We start from the raw sequence: 22495 nt of genomic DNA, 5'->3' as shown, positions 1-22495 counted from the left end.
GACAGGCTTAATTAAGGTTATGATAGCATTGTACTAACCAGGTTATTTGCTAAGATCTGGGAATGATTTTAACAATTGAAGAAGTCCAATGGGGCACGATTAGCACTCTTCGGTTTTACATCCCAAAAAAGTGGTGTAGATAAACTGGCTCACCTGTTGGCTATCTCACCATCTGTCTAACCGTCTGACTGCTCTCGTTTTTTTCCCTGTCTGACTTCGTTGTAGCAACGTTTGCATCTTCCAGATCTCAGCCGTTAACTTGGTGAGTATGATGTTAATATAATCAATAGTACGCTTAATGATGGCCAAAACAGCAAAAGCAAGACTCATTAGTTGTAAATAACTGACATTTTCCTTCAAATGAAATGAAATAGTATGTATAATAGATTTGTTTTTATTGCCCTAATTATATATTTAAGTCACTTAAAAGTAGGCTTTGAATGCGATTAGCAAATTCACACATTACAAGGTTATTCACAGGTATTATTACACACCAGTCAAGCTTCATAAAATGGGATTAATGAAGGACAATCTATGTTGGAAGTGTATGAACGTCACAGGATCCTACCTCCATCTTTTGTGGGATTGCCCCCTGGTTTTTCCTTTTTGGAAACAAATCATAAAAACTATTGCCGATTGGTTAGCCACACCATTGCCAGAGTCTCCCCAGCTGTGTCTGCTTGGAGATACGTCCCTTTTGCCGCCAGAGATTTCTAAAGCTGAGTCCTCTCTGACACTAACTTGGTTTATCACTGCAGTACGAATCATTCTTAGACACTGGAAAAGCCAAGTAAGGCCTAGTTTTATAGACTGGCTGAAGTTAATGATGGACACAGCCTCATTTGAGGATCTTATTGCAATACTGAATGATGGTACCACCAGGTCTGGTCTCATTTCCTGCATTTTATTCAATTTGAACTGACTAGTGCCCCATAATTAATATTATTATCAAGCCTAATTCGATCTCAGCCAACACCCCCATATTATTTTTATTTATTTTATTTTATTGATTATTTAGGTGTATGTGTTTTAATTGTGATTTTTTTGTTGCCCAGATTGCTGTGTAGTGTTTGTTTAGTGCTGTTATATGTTGTTAAATGTGGTGTGTTTCTCACATGGAAAAACAATAAAAACTTTAATTACAAAAAAAAGTAGGCTTTGACAGTAGAGTTGTGACGCTAACTGACATCCTGGGGATGCTGGAGTGTCGCTTAAACACAGCATCAAACTGTGGGTATCTTTTCTAAAGCACATGATCACATGAAATGATCAAGGTGCCTGCAGGAGTCTCTTCTCTTGCGCCACTCATCTCCCTGTTTGAGCTGAGGCTGTGGTACTAATCTGACATGCTGCTCTAACATAAAAAGGTCCCCTCCGCTGTCCTCCAGCCACTGCAGACCCCCACCGCCACCAGCACCACCACCCCACCTGCACCTCACAGCTACTGATAGGCCTCAGTTTAGTCCTCTCATACAGTCAGAGGAGGAAGATCCCCGATGAGGATGTTAGGAATTCTTTTATTTGAATCAGGGTGCCTTAATCAGGAAGCCTATACATAAGCCAGTTTGTCTCATTCCATATTCAGAGCTGTGGTTGAACAGAGAGAATAGCAAACCTGGCAACTGGCGGCTCACTTCTACATGCATGTTCAGCCCAGCATGGAACAAGTGCTACATCTCTTCACAGCCACATGAGTCATTTCACAGCAACTGCAGTTGGTGATGAGATGGGGTGAAAGGTGTAATAGAAAAATAATAAAGCAATGCCACTTCCATTGTACACTGTTGTACACAAAAGCATTTATCTGCCATGTCACAAAAACTAAATCCACAGAAGAGACTGAGCTCACTGAAATTGTATTTTTCTTAAGAACAAAAATTAAATGCAATTTTCAATTAAATGAAAACTACGTTCAAGCTCCTTAAATTCCTGAATGGAGAAAGATCGGAGAAGAGTTAATGGAAGTGATGTACCTGGAACGTGAGGTATGCAGCTGGACCTTCTTGTTCAATATGAAGCAGAGATGAGACTGGGGAATTATCGATGAAATGCATTTTAAACACCGGCCTAGTATGATGAGATGTTTTAAAATGCTGCTAAGTGGGATCAAGAGCAGTTGAATGTGAATCAGTAGGTGAAGCTGCCACCAGGGGCTCTACTTGGCAGATAGATGGATGTTCCATAAATGAGGAAAGCTGTTGCTGTCATAATGAGTCCGCTCAGCACTGCAGTCGCCAGACCTCTCCCATGGAAAGGGGACAAATGGTCTGTCCAAGGTTGTGCTGCATATAGAGCGGGAATGGACAGACACTCAGGATTACTCAGCACTATACAGTATTGGAAGGTTTGGGATGAGTTGGAATTAGACTTAAGTGAGATGTGCTTTGAATGACTCGTCATTCTTTCTCGTCGAGAAAAACATTTCTTCACCAATCACAATCGTCATGGGCGGTGCTAAGCGCCGGACGGAGCCACGGTGCCTCTGCAAAATAGCCTCGGGAAGGAACTTGTTTTGGTGGAACATGTGTACGTTCAAAAGCCGGATGTCTTTAATTTCGGCCGAAGGTCCGTTACCTTTTGCTTTTTTTGTGTAGGTATTCTAACCTCCGGTGGATTTCTGAGGACTAACTGGTCCTCAGATCTCTGCAGGGTAAATCCAGACAGCTAGCTAGACCATCTGTCCAATCTGAGTTTTCTGTTGCACGACTAAAAACGACTTTTGAACGTACAAACAAGTTCCTTCCCGAGGCTATTTTGCAGAGGCACCGTTGCTCTGTGTGGCGCTTAGCGCCGCCCAAGACGATTGTGATTGGTTTAAAGAAATGCCAATAAACCAGAGCACGTTTTTCTCCCATCTCGGAATGCTGTGTGGACTAGCCAGACCCTCCTCCGCAGCGCTGTGGAGGAAGGTATGGCAATGCGAGACTAAGGAGCAGGTAACCATAGTCCTCAGAAATCGATCAGAGTTTAAAATTCTAACACAAAGAACGCGGAAGGTAAGGTACATACATCCGGCTGAAAAGAGGGACATCCGGTGGATTTTCCGGCGGCACCGGAAGTGGAACGTCATGGATATAGACTGCTTTGTGTCAGACTGTGAGACACAGATGAACACTGTGCAGGCAGCATTAGAATAAGAAATACACAGAAAACCAAACGTTGCTTAACGTTATGCCTCTCTGTGGGTATTTTTTTAGAGCTGATGCAACTCCTCATAGTTATCTCATTTCAAAAGTGGAACATCTGAAAGCAGTGGCGAAGGATTTAGCATAGACAGCACGGCAACAATTAATGTGGAGCACTGGAGAAGTGATGCGATTAATCTAGGACTGTAGATGAAAATGTGACTTTGCTGAGACGGTAATAGGCTGTTCCATCACTAAGTTTTACCCTTGAGTCTTTGGTGCAGCATTGATTCTTTTTTATTAGCTGGCCAAGAATTAGTGGTACAGTGGCCAATTCAAAAGCACCTTGCTTTTTGTGCCAACTCACCTCTCATGCCATTGTGCTCTCTGCTGAGATGTCCCCGGGTCCCACTGACTACAGGGCCCAGGGGAGCAGCCAGAGGCAGGACAAAGCATGACATCATCCTCCACCAATGTAATGAAAGGACATAAACAGCACTGCGTAGGGGACTCTCATAATGAAGATACAGGGCCGTAGCAAGACTTTTAGAAATACTGAGGTCGCAAGTCCAAATTCTACCAACAGAGAAGATTTTTAAGATTATTTTTTGGGCTTTTCCGCCTTTATTTGAGGACAGATAGGTGAGAGAGAGGGGGAAGACATGCAGGAAATCGTCACAGGTCGGATTAGAACCCGGACCTCTGCGTCGAGAGATAAACCTCTCAGTACATGTGCGCCTGCTCTACCCACTGAGCCAACCCGGCCACAGACCAAATTGTTTTTTAAACTCTCTGAGCAGCCTGGACGCCAGGGACATTGGGTGACTGTCCGAAGGAAGGATCGCAGTAAGCACAAGCCCACAGTTTACCACCAACCAGTTCATGTTTCTAACTGGTTCACCCCACTCAGCAACACAACCACTGAAAAAGGTGTGTGTGTGTGTGTGTGTGTGTGTGTGTGTGTGTGTGTGTGTGTGTGTGTGTGTGTGTGTCAAAATAGGAGACGAGAAAGCTTGAAAATGTCTCAATTCAGAATCAATATAAATTCAAAAATCAGTATTTTTGTGGGCATATTCCACTCTCTCTTAGAGACACAACTGATGATGCTATGATGCTATAAACCATATAGCATCATAGCAGCCTACGTTTATTTATTGGGAGCAGCTTAGAGCTTAATAAAATAAACTTTATAAAATAGAAATTAGAATAAAAGCTAAATGGGCATATATGTTGTGAATATGTTATGAATTTAGTATATGAATTTTGAACTCTGGTGGATTTGTGAGGACTATGGTTAACTGCTCCTCAGATCTCTGCAGGGTAAATCCAGACAAGTCCAATCTGAAAATCCTTTCTGTTGAACGACTAAAAAACCTTTCAACGTACACATGTTCCACCAAAACAAGTTCCTTCCCGAGGCTATTTTGCTATTTCGCTCGGCGCTTAGCACCGCCCAAGACAATTGTGATTGGTTTAAAGAAATGCCAGTGTGTGCTGTGTGGGTTAGCCAGACCCTCCTCCGCAGCGCTGTGGAGGACTAGAAGTAAGGTGACGAAGAGTGTCAAACAAAAACAGGACTATATCACCGTTCGTGTCCCTTGTCATTGTGCTCTCTAATTTCATGATTTGTACTTGAGCAACACTGCCTTTTATCGATATTAATGGATGTTGCTCTGCATGTCACATCCTGAGGGTGGATATGAACATGCAATGTAATGCTTTATTTTAAGAAAGAAATTCGGTTCACTATGTGTGTAACAGAGACAGAGATCTACCCAGTGACTGGGCTAGGCATGTTGGGGAGAGCTTCTTGAATTAAGCTGTCAGCCATTTACACATAATGTATCTTTTATGAATGTTTCATGTGCTGACCTAATTCCTTTCAGAGCCGAGTAAAAGCAATATGCTGCACACGAGAACACAGCAGAGCATCCAGCTGATCCTTTAGACATCCTTATCCCACAACAAGAGGATAGAAACGGCTGGATGAATGGAATCAGAGCTGTGATATGATCACTTGGATGCCCTGCGAAAGCATAAAAGCTCTAGACCAGCCCAGATTAGAGTTGTTTTTAGTCATTGTCCACTGCATCCCACAGAGAGGGAATACAAACAGCCTAGTGAGAGCTTTATCACAAAAAGAGATATTTTGCTCACTGTGGCAGATGTAATTAAAGCCAATGCTTAATCCCAGAGTAGGAATGGAGAGCCTGATCGCTGACAGACTTGAATCTCTCAGCAGTGTAAAAGAAAGTGAAGGAGGGGTCAGGGCAGAAGCTGCAAAAATCTGCTAAAACTGGTTGCTGGATTTGAAGTCCTAAAAAGTAAAAATGAAAAGCTACTAATCAGCACCAAACTGCCATTCTATTGTGCTAACCCCATGCAATACAAAGTATGGCTGTTTAGAAAGAATCCAAACACAGACATGGGCCAGTTATCTATTCTACAAATAGATTGCGTATTCTCTACCAGCCTCACTTGCTGAAAGGACTGGCGCTATCACGTGCTTTGTTTCATGAGCCAAGCGTACTAGACCGTCCTCACATAAACATTCTAGCATATGTCATTTGTTCAAAAATACAATAAATCTACTTATAATAAGGACCTCTAGCTGCCATTAGAATTATGACTCTATATGGTCAGGAACAAAGCTAGAAGTAGCAAAACCTCATAGGGAGGATTTTGGGGTGGACAGATGGATCAACAAAGCCTATTATAACATCCTTAAAGGTCCAGTGTGGAACAAAATCTAAATCTGTGTTGCCCGTTCACAAACTTGTCGTGAATATTTACCACCACCATCAATTCCAAGTATTCCTATTGGCTTGAAATTTTACATTTGCATTTGCATGAACTGGGGTAGACGCTCCATATTCATGCTCCGCCTTTCGCGTTTTCGCTGTCACATGATAAACTCGTGATAAACAGGTGCCGCTAATGCTGCTAATGCTGCTAATGCTGCTAATGCTGCTAATGGGTATCGTAGCTTCCCGGCCCCGGCAAGTTCGAAGAAGGAAACATAGAGGACCACACGTATTCAAAATCCAAATTTCAGGAACAGGAGTCTTCTTCTTCTTCGCCCAGAAAAAGAAAAAGAAAAAGGAGATTGAAAAGAACAAGAGACCGGCATCATCAGAAAAAAGCGTGAAGGCTACCGTAGCTGTAATACGTACTTTGAACTGCGTGGCGCGATAGAGTTGATTGCGATATATGATCTCAACGCTAGATGGGAGAAATTCCTACACATTGGACCTTTAAACTATGTTATTATAGCAAACACTATTATTATTGTTATTACGATTATATATAATGTTTTGCATAAACCTTACCAAACCTTAAGCATAGCAGTGGCAGATCAAAACGTTCATGGTCTTAATCAAATGGTTGCAGTGTATCATAATATGTAACATTTCTGGAAGGTGCTGCTGAAAAATGGCCTCCTTTCGATAGGAAATGCTCATACGTATGGTTTTGGAAGGCAATGAGAAACAAGTATTCTTTGGAGGACTTGGAAAACTGATTGCTAAAATGTATAATAATCAATGAATAAATTAAGTAATTTACCAATGCAAGAACCACATTTGCTGATTAGAGCCATAGACTGAGTAAAAGAAGTGGACGTAGCTACTGTGACGTCACCCAATGGTTTGTGGACGACCACTTTGAAGCCCCAAGTTTGGCATTTTTGCCATCCCCATCTTGGCTTTGCATTGCAGAACTACTAAGTTATAATATGTCTAATATTAATTTACTATCTGCAAAGGAATTATGGACTAAATGTTTGTTTTTTGTGAACTCTGAACATTATGCTTATGAACATAACTGCCCCTTCTGTTTCAGTTACTTTGTGGCTAATATGAGAAACAAGAGGCTCTCTCAGCCTTTACTGAACTACTACTATGTGACTATTGTGCGGTTGAGGTTTGCAATCAATTTCAAAGTGCTTAAGGACACTCCATATAACTGCAGGTTTGAGCTGTTATACTGCTTATGTAGAGCATGCTTCTCCATTTTCTGTCTACTCCCTTGTGACTGCACAACACAATAAAATACCCCTGAAATGATCCCTTCCTAATGCAGATCTAATATTAGTGGAGACAAACTCATCACAACAGTCCTCATTATGTGTAAAAATACATTCTAAAGTTAATCTGATATATGCAATGATATGGCAATGTTCTGCACTCTGAGTTAATGAAATTTGTTGTCTATTTTCCAAAGTTACAGTCTTTGTATACAGAATTATGTCTTGTGTCCAAAATCCTTGCTGCCTGTACACTATATAGTGCCCTCGATTATTCACACAATTTGTTTGTCCATGGCCTACAATAATTTTAGCTCAAAATCCGACAATGCAATGCATTCACGCAATGTTGGCAGAATGGGAAGAACAGGAAAGCCTCCTGTTTTTTTTCCGATTTGGGAGCCTTAATATTTTTTCCAAGATGGTTATACACTCTGCGAGCATTGTAAATTTGTGTTCGCTGCAAATTGTGACTGCCATACTGCAGTCGCTTCAGATTTCTTCATCTTTAAGTTGGCAAGCTTGAGGTCATGTGTCAGTTGTTATTAAGTGATCACAGTTTGTGTGGACACCCTTTTGGCACGCCCTCCATCCCAGAGGAAGTCTTGTAAATACTGAATGAGATTGGCTACACCATGATTGCTTACATTGTTTACATTCTTTGCTTACTGCTTATGTGTCCCTGAGGAGAAATCCAGCCGTTGACTTTTATCAGCTCTGATGTAGCTCAGGCCTTCCTTTGGTGTGTATGAGTGGCCCTCTAATGGATCTGAAACCATGTTTACATCAGACGTGATGTTGTCTGAATATTTAATAATTAGTCGTCTGTGCCGATGGAGTATATGATGCAGGTAAAGGAAAAAAAGAATAATAAAAAAAAGGAGTATTCCTGCATTAATGCAAGGGGATTTGTGCTTTATGTGCCCAACTGACATGAGTGTGTGAGTATATTTCTTCTTTTATGGGTGGCTGTGGCTCAGGTGGTTAGAGCCAGTGTTTCCTCTATGTTGATTTTGTAGTGGCGGCCCAACATGGCAAAATTTCTGCCACCACGGTATCAGAAATAGGGCTGTACAAAAAATGTAGTCGCGGTTGCCTTTTAAACGATCCTGCCGCTCACATTGCAATTTAACAACAAGTAGAACTATTCAGAGGTCACTGGGCCCGTCCAGTTTCACTCCACATACTGTTGTGTTGATGTAGTTTCTTGTCAAAACGTTCGCTTTCTTCTGAGTCGACTATTTAACGAACAGCTCCACCAAAAACGTCACCGCGGTGGCTCCGTTCTAAGTGTGGACCTGTTGTAGATGTTAAGTGCCGAATAGTTCCTCTGTTCGGACAGACCTGCCCCCACTGCTAAAAAAAAAACCTAAAGGAAACACTGTAGAGCGGTAGCCTACTAATCGGAATCGGTAGTTCGATCGCTGGCCATGTCGGAGTGTCCTTGGGCAAGACACTGAACCAAATTGCTCCCGATGCTGCGCCACCGGTGTGTGTATGTGTGTGAATGTTTATCTGTTGAGCGGGTGGCACTTTCTACGGCAGCCTCGGCCACAGTGTATGAATGTGTGTATGTGTGTAAAAGTGAATGTTTCCTGTACTCTATTTAAGTGCTTTGTGCTCTGTAAAAGTGCTTTGAGTAGTCGTTAAGACTAGAAAAGCGCTATATAAATACAGTCCATTTACATTTGATCACCTGTGGTATTTTCTGTGTAATCATATATTTCAAATTTTTCTTCCTTCTACATATCCAACATTATTTATTTATTGTAGCCTACCCAGTAGACAGTCCTATACTCTTAAGAATACATTCACATATTCTAACATAGAGATCTGTTTTGAGCTATATAAAAAATAAAACAATTAGCTCAAGATAGTAATATGTATCTATATTAAAACATTTAAAAATAAGTTTCTTATGTCTCCCATTGACATGCAAGTATATTCACATATACACTCAGTTGTCAGTTCATTAGTAGTGTTTATTGAATGTTATGAACATTTTGGAGGCTGCAGTTTGTGGGTTATATATATATATATTTGCTTTATTATATAAATAACAGGTTTGTTGTGCTGTTAAACTGGAAAGATAAGATGATTATATAATTCAATTGACAAAGAGTTAAAAAATAAGGAATTTGCTGCTTTCCTTTATCTCATATGATAGTAAAGTAGCCTACATCAATTTAGATTTTGGAGTGTTGGTCGGATAAAATAAGTAATTTAAAGATGTCACCTTGGGCTTTACAGATTATGGTGGACATTTTTCACAATTTTACTAACATTTTGGTGGCATGGTGGCCCAGGGGATAGCACAGAAAGGTGCTTTCTGTGTGGAGTTTGCATGTTCTCCCCATGTCTGCGTGGGTTTCCTTCCGGGTGCTCCGGTTTCCCCCGCCATCAAAAACATGTGGATTAGGTTCTCCAGTCAGTGCCCTTGATCAAGGCAGTGGCTCAGATCTGGAGTTGGTCCCCGGGTGCTGTAAATTGCTGCCCACTGCTCCCTTGAGGGATGGGTTAAAATGCAGTGAATGAATTGTGTGTGTGTTACATGTGTATGTGACAATAAAGTACCTTTAAACGTCCCATGACATGGTGCTCTTTGGATGCTTTTATATAGACCTTAGTGGTCCCCTAATACTGTATCTGAAGTCTCTTTTATATAGACCTTAGTGGTCCCCTAATACTGTATCTGAAGTCTCTTTCCCGAAATTCAGCCTTGGTGCAGAATTACAGCCACTAGAGCCAGTCCCACAATGAGCTTTCCTTAGGATGTGCTATTCCTGTGTCTGTAGCTATTGAGGAGGAGAGAGGGTGGGGCAAGGTGGAGGGTGGGGGTGTGGCCTTGGCCAACTGCCATGCTTTGCTTGTTTGAAAGCCATGATGTCTCTCTCTCTTTTTCATGAGTGGGCCAAATTCTCTGGGCGGGCAAAGCAGAGAAAGGGGAGGTAACCTCGCTTGTTATGACCTCATAAGGAGAAGATTCCAGATCGGCTCATCTGAGCTTTCATTTTCTCAAAGGCAGAGAAGGATACTCAGGGCTCGGTTTACACCTATCACCATTTCTAGCCACTGGGGGACCATAGGCAGGCTGGGGGAACGCATATTAATGTTAAAAAACCTCATAAAGTGAAATTTTCATGCCATGGGACCTTTAAACGATGAATCAAATAATTGATAAAAATAATCGGCATCATGAAAATAATTGTTAGTTTCAGCCTTAAATTGTATTACAATACACTGAGGGGTGCTTTTATATTGTGTCCACCCCATTTTATATCTGGGAGGGTCGACTAGAAACACCTCTGTATGCAATACAATTTAACTGCACAAACCACAAACTGCTGCAGCCTGAGAAATGGCTCTAATCCTTCATGGAGGGACCTTGCAGGGTTGTTCTTGTTGTTTTAGACTACATACTGCTGGTAGCCTACTTAAGCTAACTTATAAACCCCCCAAAACAAGTAGGCTACCTGATAGCAAAAACTGTGTGGTGTGGTGTTCGGGTCTGTGGGACCCATTTTCAATGTTTGCTAAAAGAAACATTATGCTATTTATTATTTCTTCTAACTCAAACTCACTGGCCTTGGCTCATTTTCTGTGAAGAACATAAAAAATAACTTATTTTCAATGACTGCACACAGTACACCCCCCTCTACACATAACTATTACATATGAGGTGTTCGGGTCCACTGGACTCGAATGTATTTAAATGTAGGTGCTATGAAACTATGTTGTCTTCCTGCTATTCCCACACAGTTACAACATTGTTACATTTCAAGCACTTTCACCTGCTCTGATTAAGTTCTAAGGAATAAGCACCAATAATGATCAAAAATCTTGCTTCAGTTTTTTGAAGCAATTGAATTTCCCTGTTTTCTCCCAAAAAACGAAAATGATCAAATGATCATAAATGTGATCTCACAGGGGTAAATGGCAAATATAAACCATAAATTATGTATCATTGGTAATTGAGCTAAAGTAAACATCTGTTAAGTATTTTTACATAAATGGTTATGGCTGTATTGATTACCTAATAATGTGGTGGGTCCACCAGACCCGGGAACATTGGCTGTGTAACAAAAAATATGAACACCACATAAGGGTTAAACTCTGTGTGTGTGTGTGTGTGTGTGTGTGTGTGTGTGTGTGTGTGTGTGTGTGTGTGTGAAAATAGGAGGCGAGAAAGCTTGAAAATGTCTCAATTCAGAATCAATATAAATTTAAAAATCTGTATTTTTGTAGGCATATTCCACTCTCTCTTAGAGACGCAACTTAAACCATATAGCATCATAGCAGCCTACGCTTATTTATTGGGAGCAGCTTAATAAAATAAACTTTATAAAATAGAAATTAGAATAAAAGCTAAATGGGCGTGTGTGTGTGTGTGTGTGTGTGTGTGTGTGTGTGTGTGTGTGTGTGAATTGTAACCTATAGTCTATGCTAGGCTACTGTATGTTTTGCAGTAGGGGGATGAGTGTGTGCCTGTTTATTTGCCCTCCTCCTCCCGTCCAGAGGGGCGGGGTCCACACGGCCCATCAACACCACTAGCAGCTATAGCCACAGATGTGAAAACCCGGCGTCCGCTCTCACTTCGTTTCCGCTCACTCGGACCGCTCCCGTCTCCGTTAAACTAGCAATTTTTACACCTTTTTGAACGAAGTTATGTTACAATAACTATTTTCATTTGTTTCTAAAATACACCGCGGCTGCGAAATCACCAGAGACCAGTCATCAGGCTGAGCCTGTCGGCTCTTTTGGGAACATGTGAATCCCGAGATCTGGAGAAGGACTGGATAGCTGTGTATCATATGATATGTATGTATATGTATGTATGTATGTATGTATGCATGTGTTATTTGGCTCAATATGACACTCATTTATAGTCAATTTGCGGCTAAGCATCCCACGTATTTACCCAAATTGATCATGTAACGTGTCTGTTGGTACTTAGTAGGCTAGTGTTTGACTTTATGACCAAAATGGTACTTAGTGGTGCTATTTCCTCCTTTAGATATTAGTATAATATCCCCACAGTGACGTGTGGCGTTCAGCAGCGAGTTTGCAGTGAAGACTAGTCCACTTAAATGTTATTTCTTTAGACATTATGTGATTTTCCCTGGCTGAAACATAACTTTTTTCCTCGTGATATAAACTGTTATTACAAAAACGCTCCGGAGCATTAAACTCATGGCAAGAAGTTAGCCTATAAGAAATGGGAGTGATGATGAGGATGTGTGTGTGTGTGTGTGTGTGTGTGTGTGTGTGTGTGTGTGTGTGTGTGTGTGTGTGTGTGTGTGTGTGTGTGTGTGGCTTCCTCAGCAGGATCTGTAGGCTCTCTGCAGCAGCAGACCTTTGCTTTATGCTGCAGCACACTGTACACTATCTGACTTAACACTTCATTTTCTCTTCCCCCTGCTTGAAAAGATGATTTATTTTTTTCTCTGCATTTGCACAAACAAAAGACACGCTAATGTTCACTCAAACCCTAACACGTGAATCAATAATTCAGCATAACTTGCAAATTATGAATACAGTGGCTCCCTGACTTACATTATGCATCGCTACATGCCGGGCCGCGATTGGCTGCAGCTCTCCGTCTCTCTGTGGCAACAGCCTTCCCATCCACCCAGCAACTCCCTGTTCCTCATGCTGTGGTGATTCTCTGCCTCCCAGGGCCCCCTTTTTTTTCTGCAGCATCCGACGTGGTAACCATAGCAACGGCAGGCTGACCCTGGGTGTGCTTACTACAAGCTTGACCTGAATTCGTCATCCTAGGCAGGCACACATGACTTGGGCAACTGACCTGCTTCTTGTTGTTGGGGGGGGTGGTCAAGCAGCTTTGACTGTGAGTGAAAGCCTCGACACACTTCTGTTCATGGATCAGTAATGATTGGCCTTTTGTTGTTAGCGGAGTCTGTATTTTTGTAATATTATATCTCATTGTGGATCAGTCGCAGGTCTGTTCAATTGCATGTGGAAATGTAGTGGAAATAAGCCGTTTGCTTCTGTACGCAGAACTTCTAGCTTGTTGGTTACCATAAGAAGCAAAGTTTAAGTGAAAATGCCAAAAATCCTTCTGTTTTCAGCTTCTCCGGTGTGACGAATGTCTGCTTTTCTTTGTCTTATGTACTAGTAAATTGCATGTCCGTGGGGTTAAGATTGTTGCGCAGAAAAAGAAAAGACATTTGAAGACATCACTTTTGGGCTTTAGGAAATCAGGAAGGCCGAATTTACTGACTAAAGCAATAATTGATTAATTGAGAACATAACTGGCAAACTAATTGATATTGAAAATAATCGTTGGTTTCGCTGTCTTAACATTAGTAATGGCTTGTACGATGGCTTGTATCTGTGCTGGAAGTCTGTGTAAACATAGCACCTACTTGAAAGTATCTATTCCTGGCTGCTCCCTGCATCAGTTTGTAGAACGGGTGAATATTCTTCTGATAGCAGTTAGATTTTGACCTTGCTTTTAAGTTGGCCGCTTTCCACATGCTGGCACCATCACCACCAAATCCATCCTCCCCTGTGGGATATCTCAGCATAAATCACAGCATTTCATTTCGTCCTCTTATTATGTGACTGGGGACGGTAATAAGTGTATGTAATTCATTTCTTAAGGGATATAAATTAGCAGATGTTGTGGATTTAGACGCAGAAAATGAAAGTGTGCGCAGCCCACGGCTCAGCTGTAGGCTCCCTGAGGTGTCATCTTGTTGTCGGAGCCAGACTGTGTAGGAGTGCCTATTTCTGTCCTTTCTCCAAGGAACCTCTCTCTCTCTTTCTTTCTTTTCTCTCTTTTTCTCTCTCTCCCCGCTACTCGATGCAGCTGTCAGCTAAGTCAGCCTCTGTGCTTTTCTGTCTGTCTATCATTGTCATCCCTACTGTACAGCTTAGCCTGCAGGATTAGAAGTGCTTCGAGAAGTCAGAGTACCAGCTAAGAGGAGAAGCCATTGATTGACAGTCTTTGTCTGTCGTGAGGAAATCCAGGCTTCTGCACACGATTAGTCGAGTAATCGATTAGTTAGGCCGGCTTCACGCTGGCTGCGTGGCGTGCCCGTTTTTATTTCGGCTCCCATGTTAACAGGTCAGGGCTTGCACGCTGCCTGCGTGACACGCGCATCTCAGGCGCGTCTTGAGCTGCTCCGAAAACGCGCGCATGCTAGAAATAGGACCGACGCCTATTTTTCACGAGACACACAAGCGTGATGGAAGCGTTTCCAGGCAAAATAGAATACAAAATACGTGTCATTTTTGACACAAATTAAACATTTTGATGTTTGAAAGTCTCTAGGTTTTGACTTGAATGCAGATATATAAATGTAATTTAAATATTCGATTTTCAAATATTGCACCTGTCAGTACAGAACGAAATATTCTGTAGCCTATTTTGCCGTCAATACTGCCGACATTGTCTTTGCTGTAATCAAATCAGTATGTATTTATGTTTAACATGAAGTATACTACTGCTTGAGTGCAGTAAATCAATGGGAAACATCCATGTGTCCAGACAAGGCTAGCAGCAGCAGCAGCAGCAGCACCGCGCCAGACACGTTTCTGGTGTGCAAAGACATAGAAAACGCCACGCAACAGAAACGCCACGCAGCCAGTGTGCGGCCGGCCTTAATCGACGCAAATTAATGGATTAAATCATTTTCCAAGCAACGATGCCAAGCATTCTCTGATTCAAACTTCTCAAATGTGAAGATTGTTTTATTGTCTTTATCTTGCATGATAGTGAACTGAATATTGAGTTTTAGACAAAACTAGAGATCATCTCCCGATGGGCTCACACCACACACACACACACACACGCACACACACACACACACACACACACACACACACACACACACACACACACACACGTCTATCAGTTATTCTTCAGATTGCTAGTTTTGTCTGACTAACAAAAAAGAAAGGAAGTGTTAGTTACAGCCCTAGATTAAGACTATTTGTTTCAACCCACACAAAGCATAGTGTGGGTATTAGAGAACTGTTATTTTTACGTGTAAATTATTCCAAAAAACACATTCAATAGTAAGCATTATGTGAAAACTCTAAAACCTGAACTGCAAGACACCCCTCCAAAAATAGGCCTTCCAAAACACTGGAATAAATTCTTGTCAGTACCCAAAAATAATGAGAAAGACAGCACAACTAAACAAACACATGGACACGGAGACTTCGCAGTATGCTCGGAAAACTAGCAGTCTGTCAGGAGCAGCGTGTAAGATTTGTACAGTTCTGTCACTACTGTATGATGTCAGATTGGGCTGTACATTCCTGTGTACTTCACCAAGACAAGGGCACAGCCCAAAACAGTGTCCAGTCGTTGGGGGATTGCGTGCTGCAGATGTCCGCATTGATCTTAGAAAAGGCGCGTTGTGCTGAAGCTGATTTGTGTTTTATTCTCTGTGTGTCTTTTTAAAAGCGTTCTATTGTCTGTGTGTTTGGGGCCAGGAAGGTCTGGCTGCCCTGAAAACATGTGAGTCACTCGCAAACAATGCAATTCTCTGTCTTCTTCCCACCGCTCGCCTTTCCTCCGAAATTAGACTGGAATCAATAAGGCATTTACAGCCAGTGACCCACATTTGCTACTCTCCCATGATGATGAGGGGACTTCAGTAGTATTCAGCCAATTTGTGTCATACCCCGTTTACACGTACTGTACGTGGTTATTTAGAAAAATTGAGACATTTCCCTTCGTTTGTGCCCTTCGTTTGCACGCAGACGGAGAATTCGCCTCCTGAAAACGATCCTTTCTAAAACCTCCGGCCAGAGTGGAGATTTTGGAAAACTTTGTTTGCACGTAAACTGAGACAAACGGCGGTTTAGGCAGCCGATGCCGACAATGACGCGATGCCTGGCGCCATCTTTGTTCAAAAGAGAGCGAGGAAGTGATTCGCTGCTGTTGTTGCTATTTTCGGGATTCTGATTGGCTAACGTGGGCTTGAGCTTCCCGTTCCACCGCCACCTACAGGTTTGGCGTGCCCTTGACGGCATATGTACACGGGTTCGTTTAAACGAACACTTTTCTGAAAACTGACAGCTGTGCAAGATGTTATTTTTGAAAACGGAGAAGGTGAAAGGTCCGTTTATGAAAATAGCCGGCCACGTGTAAACGTAGCATTAGAAGGGATTTAAGAAATCCCTTTAGTCCTCGCCACGTCAGGGCGCTGATTTATAATATAAGATAAGATAAGATAGACTTTATTAATCCCACACTGGGGAAATTCCTGCGCTACAGCAGCTCAAAAGAAAAAATGTTACACACATCAGAATAACACAAATACACATTAGGTAGACATAGGCAAAAAAAAATATATTAAGTATAAGAAACAGAAAAAAAGATTAGTTACAATAATAATAATAATAATAGTAATAAATCAAACATATGTACACAATAAACACCCTTCTATAAACACAAATATATAAACACAGATGTACAGATGAGTAAGGTGCGGATGAATAGAAATGAAATATTGCACAGTTGGACGTGAAACAACAATTATTACAATAAATAATAAAGCGTAGTGCAGAATATTGTCCAGTGATGGCTCATGTTGCAGAAACAGCTGGCAGTGCTACATTATGATGTCGTACTAAAGAGTCTGACTGCTGCTGGAATGAAGGACCTGTGGTAGCACTGGGGGTGCAGCAGTCTGCTGCTGAAGGAGCTGCTCAGGGAACTCCCAGTCTTATGTAGGGGGGGGGAGGTGTTGCCCATGATCGATTGATCGATTGATTGATTGATTGATTGATGTCACTAACGCCTGTGTTCCAGATGTTTTTTTGTTGCTTGCAGCTAGGGCTGGGCAACATATCGGTATTATATCGATATCGTTATGTGAGGCTAGATATCGTCTTAAAATTTTGGATATCGTAATATTGTGATATGACACCAGTGCTGTATTTTCCTGGTTTTAAAGGCTGCGTTACAGTAGAGTGATGCAGGAACGCACCAGACTGTTCTAGCTGTTCTATTATTTGCCTTTTACCCACATAGTTATTATATCAACATAACTGATGATTATTTATCAAAAATCTCATTGTGTAAATATTTTGTGAAAGCACCAATTGTCAACCCTACAATATCGCCACAATATCGATATCGAGGTATTTGGTAAAAAATATCGGGATATTTGATTTTCTCCATATCGCCCAGCTCTAATTTCAGCCTTGCAACCTGTTTTGTTTTGCGTTGTAGATGTGATGGACCAGCAGAGGGCGCTACATTCAGGGTGCCTGGTCTCAGGGGTCCGTACGCCTCCCGTACGCCGCAACAGCAAGCTGGCCAGCCTGGGACGCATCTTCAAGCCCTGGAAATGGAGGAAAAAGAAAAATGAGAAGCTGAAGCCCTCTGCAAGTGAGTGTGACGTAAGACTCGTGCTTTCGTCAGTGGCGGCGAACGCCGGCCGGTTTGGGAGTCACTTTGGGGGATGGGAGCGCGGAGGCTGTATTTGCAAATAGACCCAGGCTTGCTTCACATGTTTTCATTGTCCGTGCAGTCAGCGGACCAGTTTTCATACATGTTTGTGTTGTTTAGCGGTGGAGAAGAAGGCAGCTGTTCGACTGAAGAAGGATGAGCTCGTCAGGAGGAACCCCGGGGAGATGGAGACAGGTGCAAAATGAGAGCTCTGACATATGACTCCAGGCTGATCACAGTTCACTTGTTCAGCCACATGATGCCTAACCACTATGCAGACTCATTACTGTCCTTTCCTCCACTGTGCACCGTATGCAGAGTCCGATCTTGCTTGCGGGGGTAACTGTGAAGATCCAGACACCCCGACTAACTCTGACGGCGAGGACAGAGACGAGGAGCCCGTGGCGCCTCTGGCCAGCACCAGTGAAGACCTGGGCAGCGATTTGGAGGCCTCAACAGGTAGAGTGCAGTGCTGTGGTCTGAGATAACACATTTAGAAATGATAGAAGTATACAAAGCAACGCACTCCTTGGTGTTGTTTACGTTTAAATGAATAGGCCACCGTTTGTTGAAATAGTTCTTATCACGGTCTCCCCTGGCTGTAGATAGGTGGGCCAATGCATGTTTTGTCTCAGTGCAAGTAATTAGGTTGTTTTTTGTTGTCTTTTGTTGGCTCACTTTTACTCACAACATGCTAACCGGCAACATAGGATTCCATTCACTACGCTAAGCTAACTAGCGGCGGCGCTGCCGGTGTTACACCGGACTAAAACGATGTGTTGGCCCACCTATCTACAGCTAGGGGAGACCGTGATGAGCCCTATTTCAACAAACAGTGGCCTATCACTTTAAGTGTTAAAGCTGTATTAGGCAACAATTACACGTACTGACGGTACAAAGAAGTATGCTCTACTACTACTACGAGTGTGTAAAGTGTCGGGTATGTGGGTACACGATCCTTTCTGCCTGCACGATCCGTTCTGCACATGCGCAAAATGTTCGCGCATGCACTATTGTACGAGGATTTACGACACTGCATGATCTGTTCCACGCTTCCGATCGACAGCCAAGCTAACGTTAGTTTAGCTAACAGCTAATTCGGCTAACCGCTAGCTGAGACAGCATGTAATAACTTTAAAAGACCCTCAAAATAAAACTTGAAAATAAACGTTAACATATGTAACAGCTGTTACGTCAGTTCTACTTTACTTGTGCTCATTTAATATATAATCACTCAATATTTGTCTTTATTGTTATTACTGTAAAGTCTTAATGTAGCTGTAGCTGCTTCTCCCATTAAGTTTGACTTAACGTTATTTTAGACTGAATCTAGCTGTCAGCTAGCGGTTAGCCGAATTAGCTGTTAGCTAAACTAACGTTAGCTCCCCGGTGGAGGCTAGCCATAGGCTAGCGTGGACCAGATTGTGCAGGGCGTACCCTTGGTAAAACAGTATTATCTTGCGCATGTGCAGAACGGAGCGTGCAGGCAGAACGGATCGTGTACCGACAGGGTATACGTGAGCGCGAAATTGTGCGCGGGCCGCCGTAGATGGCGCGCTACGAGCATGCACGGAGACGTTTATGCTCAACGCATTGTTCGTTGCAGTATATTCTATTTTTCCCACTTCCAACACGCTTGCGTGTCACGTGAAAAATAGCCGTCGGCCCGATTTCTAGCATGCACGCGTTTGCGTCTGAGATGTGCGTGTCACGCGGGCAGCGTGCAAGCTCTAACCTGTTAACATGGGAGCTGAAATAAAAACGGACACGCCACGCAGCTGACACGCTCACGCCACGCAACCAATGTGAAAGGGGGCCTAACAGTGAACTGAAAACTCTTCACTGCGATGTCCAGTGGCGGCAGAGCTAATGAAAAGGATCACACATTAAGTCCAGATTTCTAATCTCGTGTCGATTTTTGTGTCATATCTAGCGCTAGTTGTTTTTGTACGCACGTTATCTATAGTATGAACGCCCACCAAACACAATTAAATGAGCTGCTTTTTGAAGGAAAATTATTCAAATAAGTCAAATAAAAATCTCAAGTAAAGCAACAAAGTGTGAAAATGCTGGTGGTGGCACAGCTTGTGCATACGTTACTTGATGCTGACACGTTCTTGTCAGGGAATCCTCAATGCTTTTATTTTTCTGGCAGTCCATAAATAACCCCTTGAATTTTGAGATGGGATACTCTTCTTTAGTGTGGTTCCTGATAGTGTGTTTTTTTTTTTTTAAGCTGATAAATTGATTGATTATTAGTAATAAAAATGAGCGATTCCGGTTGATTAAAACGGCCTAACTTTTACAAAATCCATGTGCAGCTACTCCATATTGGTGGCAGCTTCAGTTTGAAACGCCATGTGTCTGACGGTCCACTAGGTGGAGACAGAGACTTCCTAAACAAACCAAACGTTTGCCTCACCATCGCTTACGTTTCCTTCCAGTGCAAGATGTGACTGAAGACTCAAAGCCAGGTGGAGATCCCAGTCAGAGTGAGGATGGAGAGGATGAGAGCACCTCGCTGAGCGACCCCAGTGACCAGCAGTCGACGGGGAAGGCGGAGACCGCTGAGGGGAAACCGGAGGTGACGGCGGCCCAGCCTAGACGAGCCAGCACCTCTCCTCCGCCCAAGCCAGTCAAACTGCTCACCAGAATGGGCAGCCTAGACTGTGAGTTCCCCAGGAGAACCCTGATGTAACGTCCCAGCCGGTTTGCAGCAGTGTCTCACATTGACGATTTTTTTTCCTTCCAGGTGCTCCTTCAGTGCCAGTTAAGAAGTCCCCGGCCACCTTACCCAGGAACTTCACTCTCCCCAAAGACCCTCATGGCTCCCTGTTGAGAGGCAGGATGTTCACACCTACTGGGTCCCCCCACCTCGGGGCGCTACACTCCCAGCTGGCGCCGAGCTGCATCATTGAGGAACTGCACCGCGCCCTGGCCACCAAACATAGACAGGACAGGTCAGACTTTGGTACAAGATGTGGAGCCTTTCTAATATATGTACTTGAAATATATAAAGGTTGCCTTTGTTTGTAAAGTTTCTATTTTGTAGGTGTTATCACTTTTACAAACTAATAAACGAATCCATTCAAATATATAGATATAGTATTAGTATGAGTCCTATCGGTATTAGTTAAAAGGCCCTGTTCACAGAACATAATAATCCATCCCCAAGACCAACATTTGCGCACATCACACACAAATATAGACAATATGGACTTAGTCAAAAACAGCATATCTAAAAATAAGACTGCCAGGGCTGCAAATACAGACCATCTTTTGTATTATCGATTAAGCTGTCCACAGTTTTTTTTTTTTCTATTCAATTAGTAGTTATTTTAGAATGTCAAAAATATATGTAATTATAATGTCGAAATATATATATATATATATAATCTCTTTTCTTTAAGGAGTATTTTTTGGGCTTTTCTGCCTTTATTTGACAGGACAGATAGGTGAGAGGGGGGGGAAGACATGCAGGAAATCGTCACAGGTCGGATTCGAACCCTGGACCTTTGCGTCGAGGCATAAACCTCTCAGTACATGTGCGCCCGCTCTACCCACTGAGCCAACCCGGGCACATATCGAAAGATATTTTTGACAAATAATATGTGGTACAGCCACAACATTAGTCCCAAAGGTGTGTAGATCATGGATGTACTGCAGTCATCCACGATCTACTCGTAACTAATTTAAAGGACCTCTGGATCTCTCTTCAGTTTAAAAGTATCGAAGACATTTGATAAATGACTGTTTATGAGTGGGAGTGAAAGTACAAATATTTTTACTCCAAAATGTTTCTGTTAGCAGGTAAGAAATACAAACCTGGGACAACTTTTTTTTTTTTTACCCTTATATGGCCTCAAGAAATGTCCCTAAAGCTAATGGGGGTGTGCACCCTCAGAATTTAATTTACTGTGCTCACCATTTTTGCGGAGTAATCCAAATTTTAACTAGGGGTGGGGAAATCAGTTCAGCATAGTATCGCAATATTTTCTCTGGCAATACTGTATAGATACAAGGACATCAAGTATCGATCTTTTATGATATGAATTGCACATGAGAATTTAAATGTTTGTTTTTAGAATAATCGAGTCAATTGCTTTATCTGTCCACTAGATGGCGAGACGAACAAACTCTTTTTAGATACAACAGATGTTGACAAAGTTTTCCTTTGGGAACATATTTGAAGTTGGTAATAAATGGTAATGTAACGCAGAATATTGCAGTATGTTTAAAATCGCAATAACATTGTATCGTGACATGAGTATCGTGATAATATAGTATTTTGGGGCCTCTGGTGAGCAACAGCAATTAAGGAGCGCAGAAACTTGGAGGTTATTGTCCTGCTTGTATGAAAATATGAGTTGTTAATTTACACATGCAACTAATTCTGATCTCGCTTTTCTGTTTTAAACATGATAAAATATGGTTCCTGAGCGTCAGAGTTTGTGTTTGCGTTCATCACAATAGACAGGAAGAGGAGACTGTTGCTGTCCTTACCTGCAGTAGAATACTGGCCCGTTCATGTAGAGCTGCAAACAAACCACTACACAGCATAGGTGTGTTGAGGTTAATACACGCCTCCTAGCCAATCAGAATTGAGAACTCTGTGGCCATGGTATAATTGTAGTTGTAAGTTGTAATTATGATTTATTTATTTATTTGAACAGGGACAGTGCACAAAAAACATTAATAGATGTCTTGTGCCAGGTTGTAGCAAATGGCTAGTTTCCGCCCGTAGTCCCTGGGCAGGTAGATGGGGCAATAAAATACAGACAAAATATTTACAGTATACAATACAGATACATAAAATCATAAAAATCTACAGACATTATTGTCTCCCCTAGCCCACCCCATCTAGAGCTAAAACTAGACTCTAGATCACGTGTCAAACTCAAGGCCCGCGGGCCA

At 42.2% G+C, this 22495-nt stretch overlaps 1 protein-coding gene across 2 annotated transcripts in view; it reads left to right on the top strand.

Annotated features, from left to right (window-relative positions):
- Window positions 1–22495, top strand: part of phactr3b (phosphatase and actin regulator 3b) — a 63746-nt gene that overhangs the window by 4580 nt on the left and 36671 nt on the right. Inside the window, exons 1-6 of one of the 2 annotated variants that reach the window (XM_039798513.1) lie at window positions 11698–11967; window positions 17363–17521; window positions 17702–17776; window positions 17900–18040; window positions 20026–20250; window positions 20334–20541. In XM_039798513.1, coding sequence (XP_039654447.1) covers window positions 11961–11967; window positions 17363–17521; window positions 17702–17776; window positions 17900–18040; window positions 20026–20250; window positions 20334–20541 — 815 coding nt within the window. In that variant the 5' untranslated portion in view covers window positions 11698–11960. Of the gene's footprint in view, window positions 1–11697; window positions 11968–17362; window positions 17522–17701; window positions 17777–17899; window positions 18041–20025; window positions 20251–20333; window positions 20542–22495 lie in introns of those variants that run through there. The other variant, XM_039798511.1, reaches the window with a different exon arrangement.

The sequence above is a fragment of the Perca fluviatilis genome, chromosome 4 (assembly GCF_010015445.1).
Source record: "Perca fluviatilis chromosome 4, GENO_Pfluv_1.0, whole genome shotgun sequence".
NCBI lineage: Eukaryota > Metazoa > Chordata > Actinopteri > Perciformes > Percidae > Perca > Perca fluviatilis.
The sequence above is the reverse complement of the archived record's forward strand: the minus strand, read 5'-3'. Positions and strand labels throughout refer to the sequence as shown.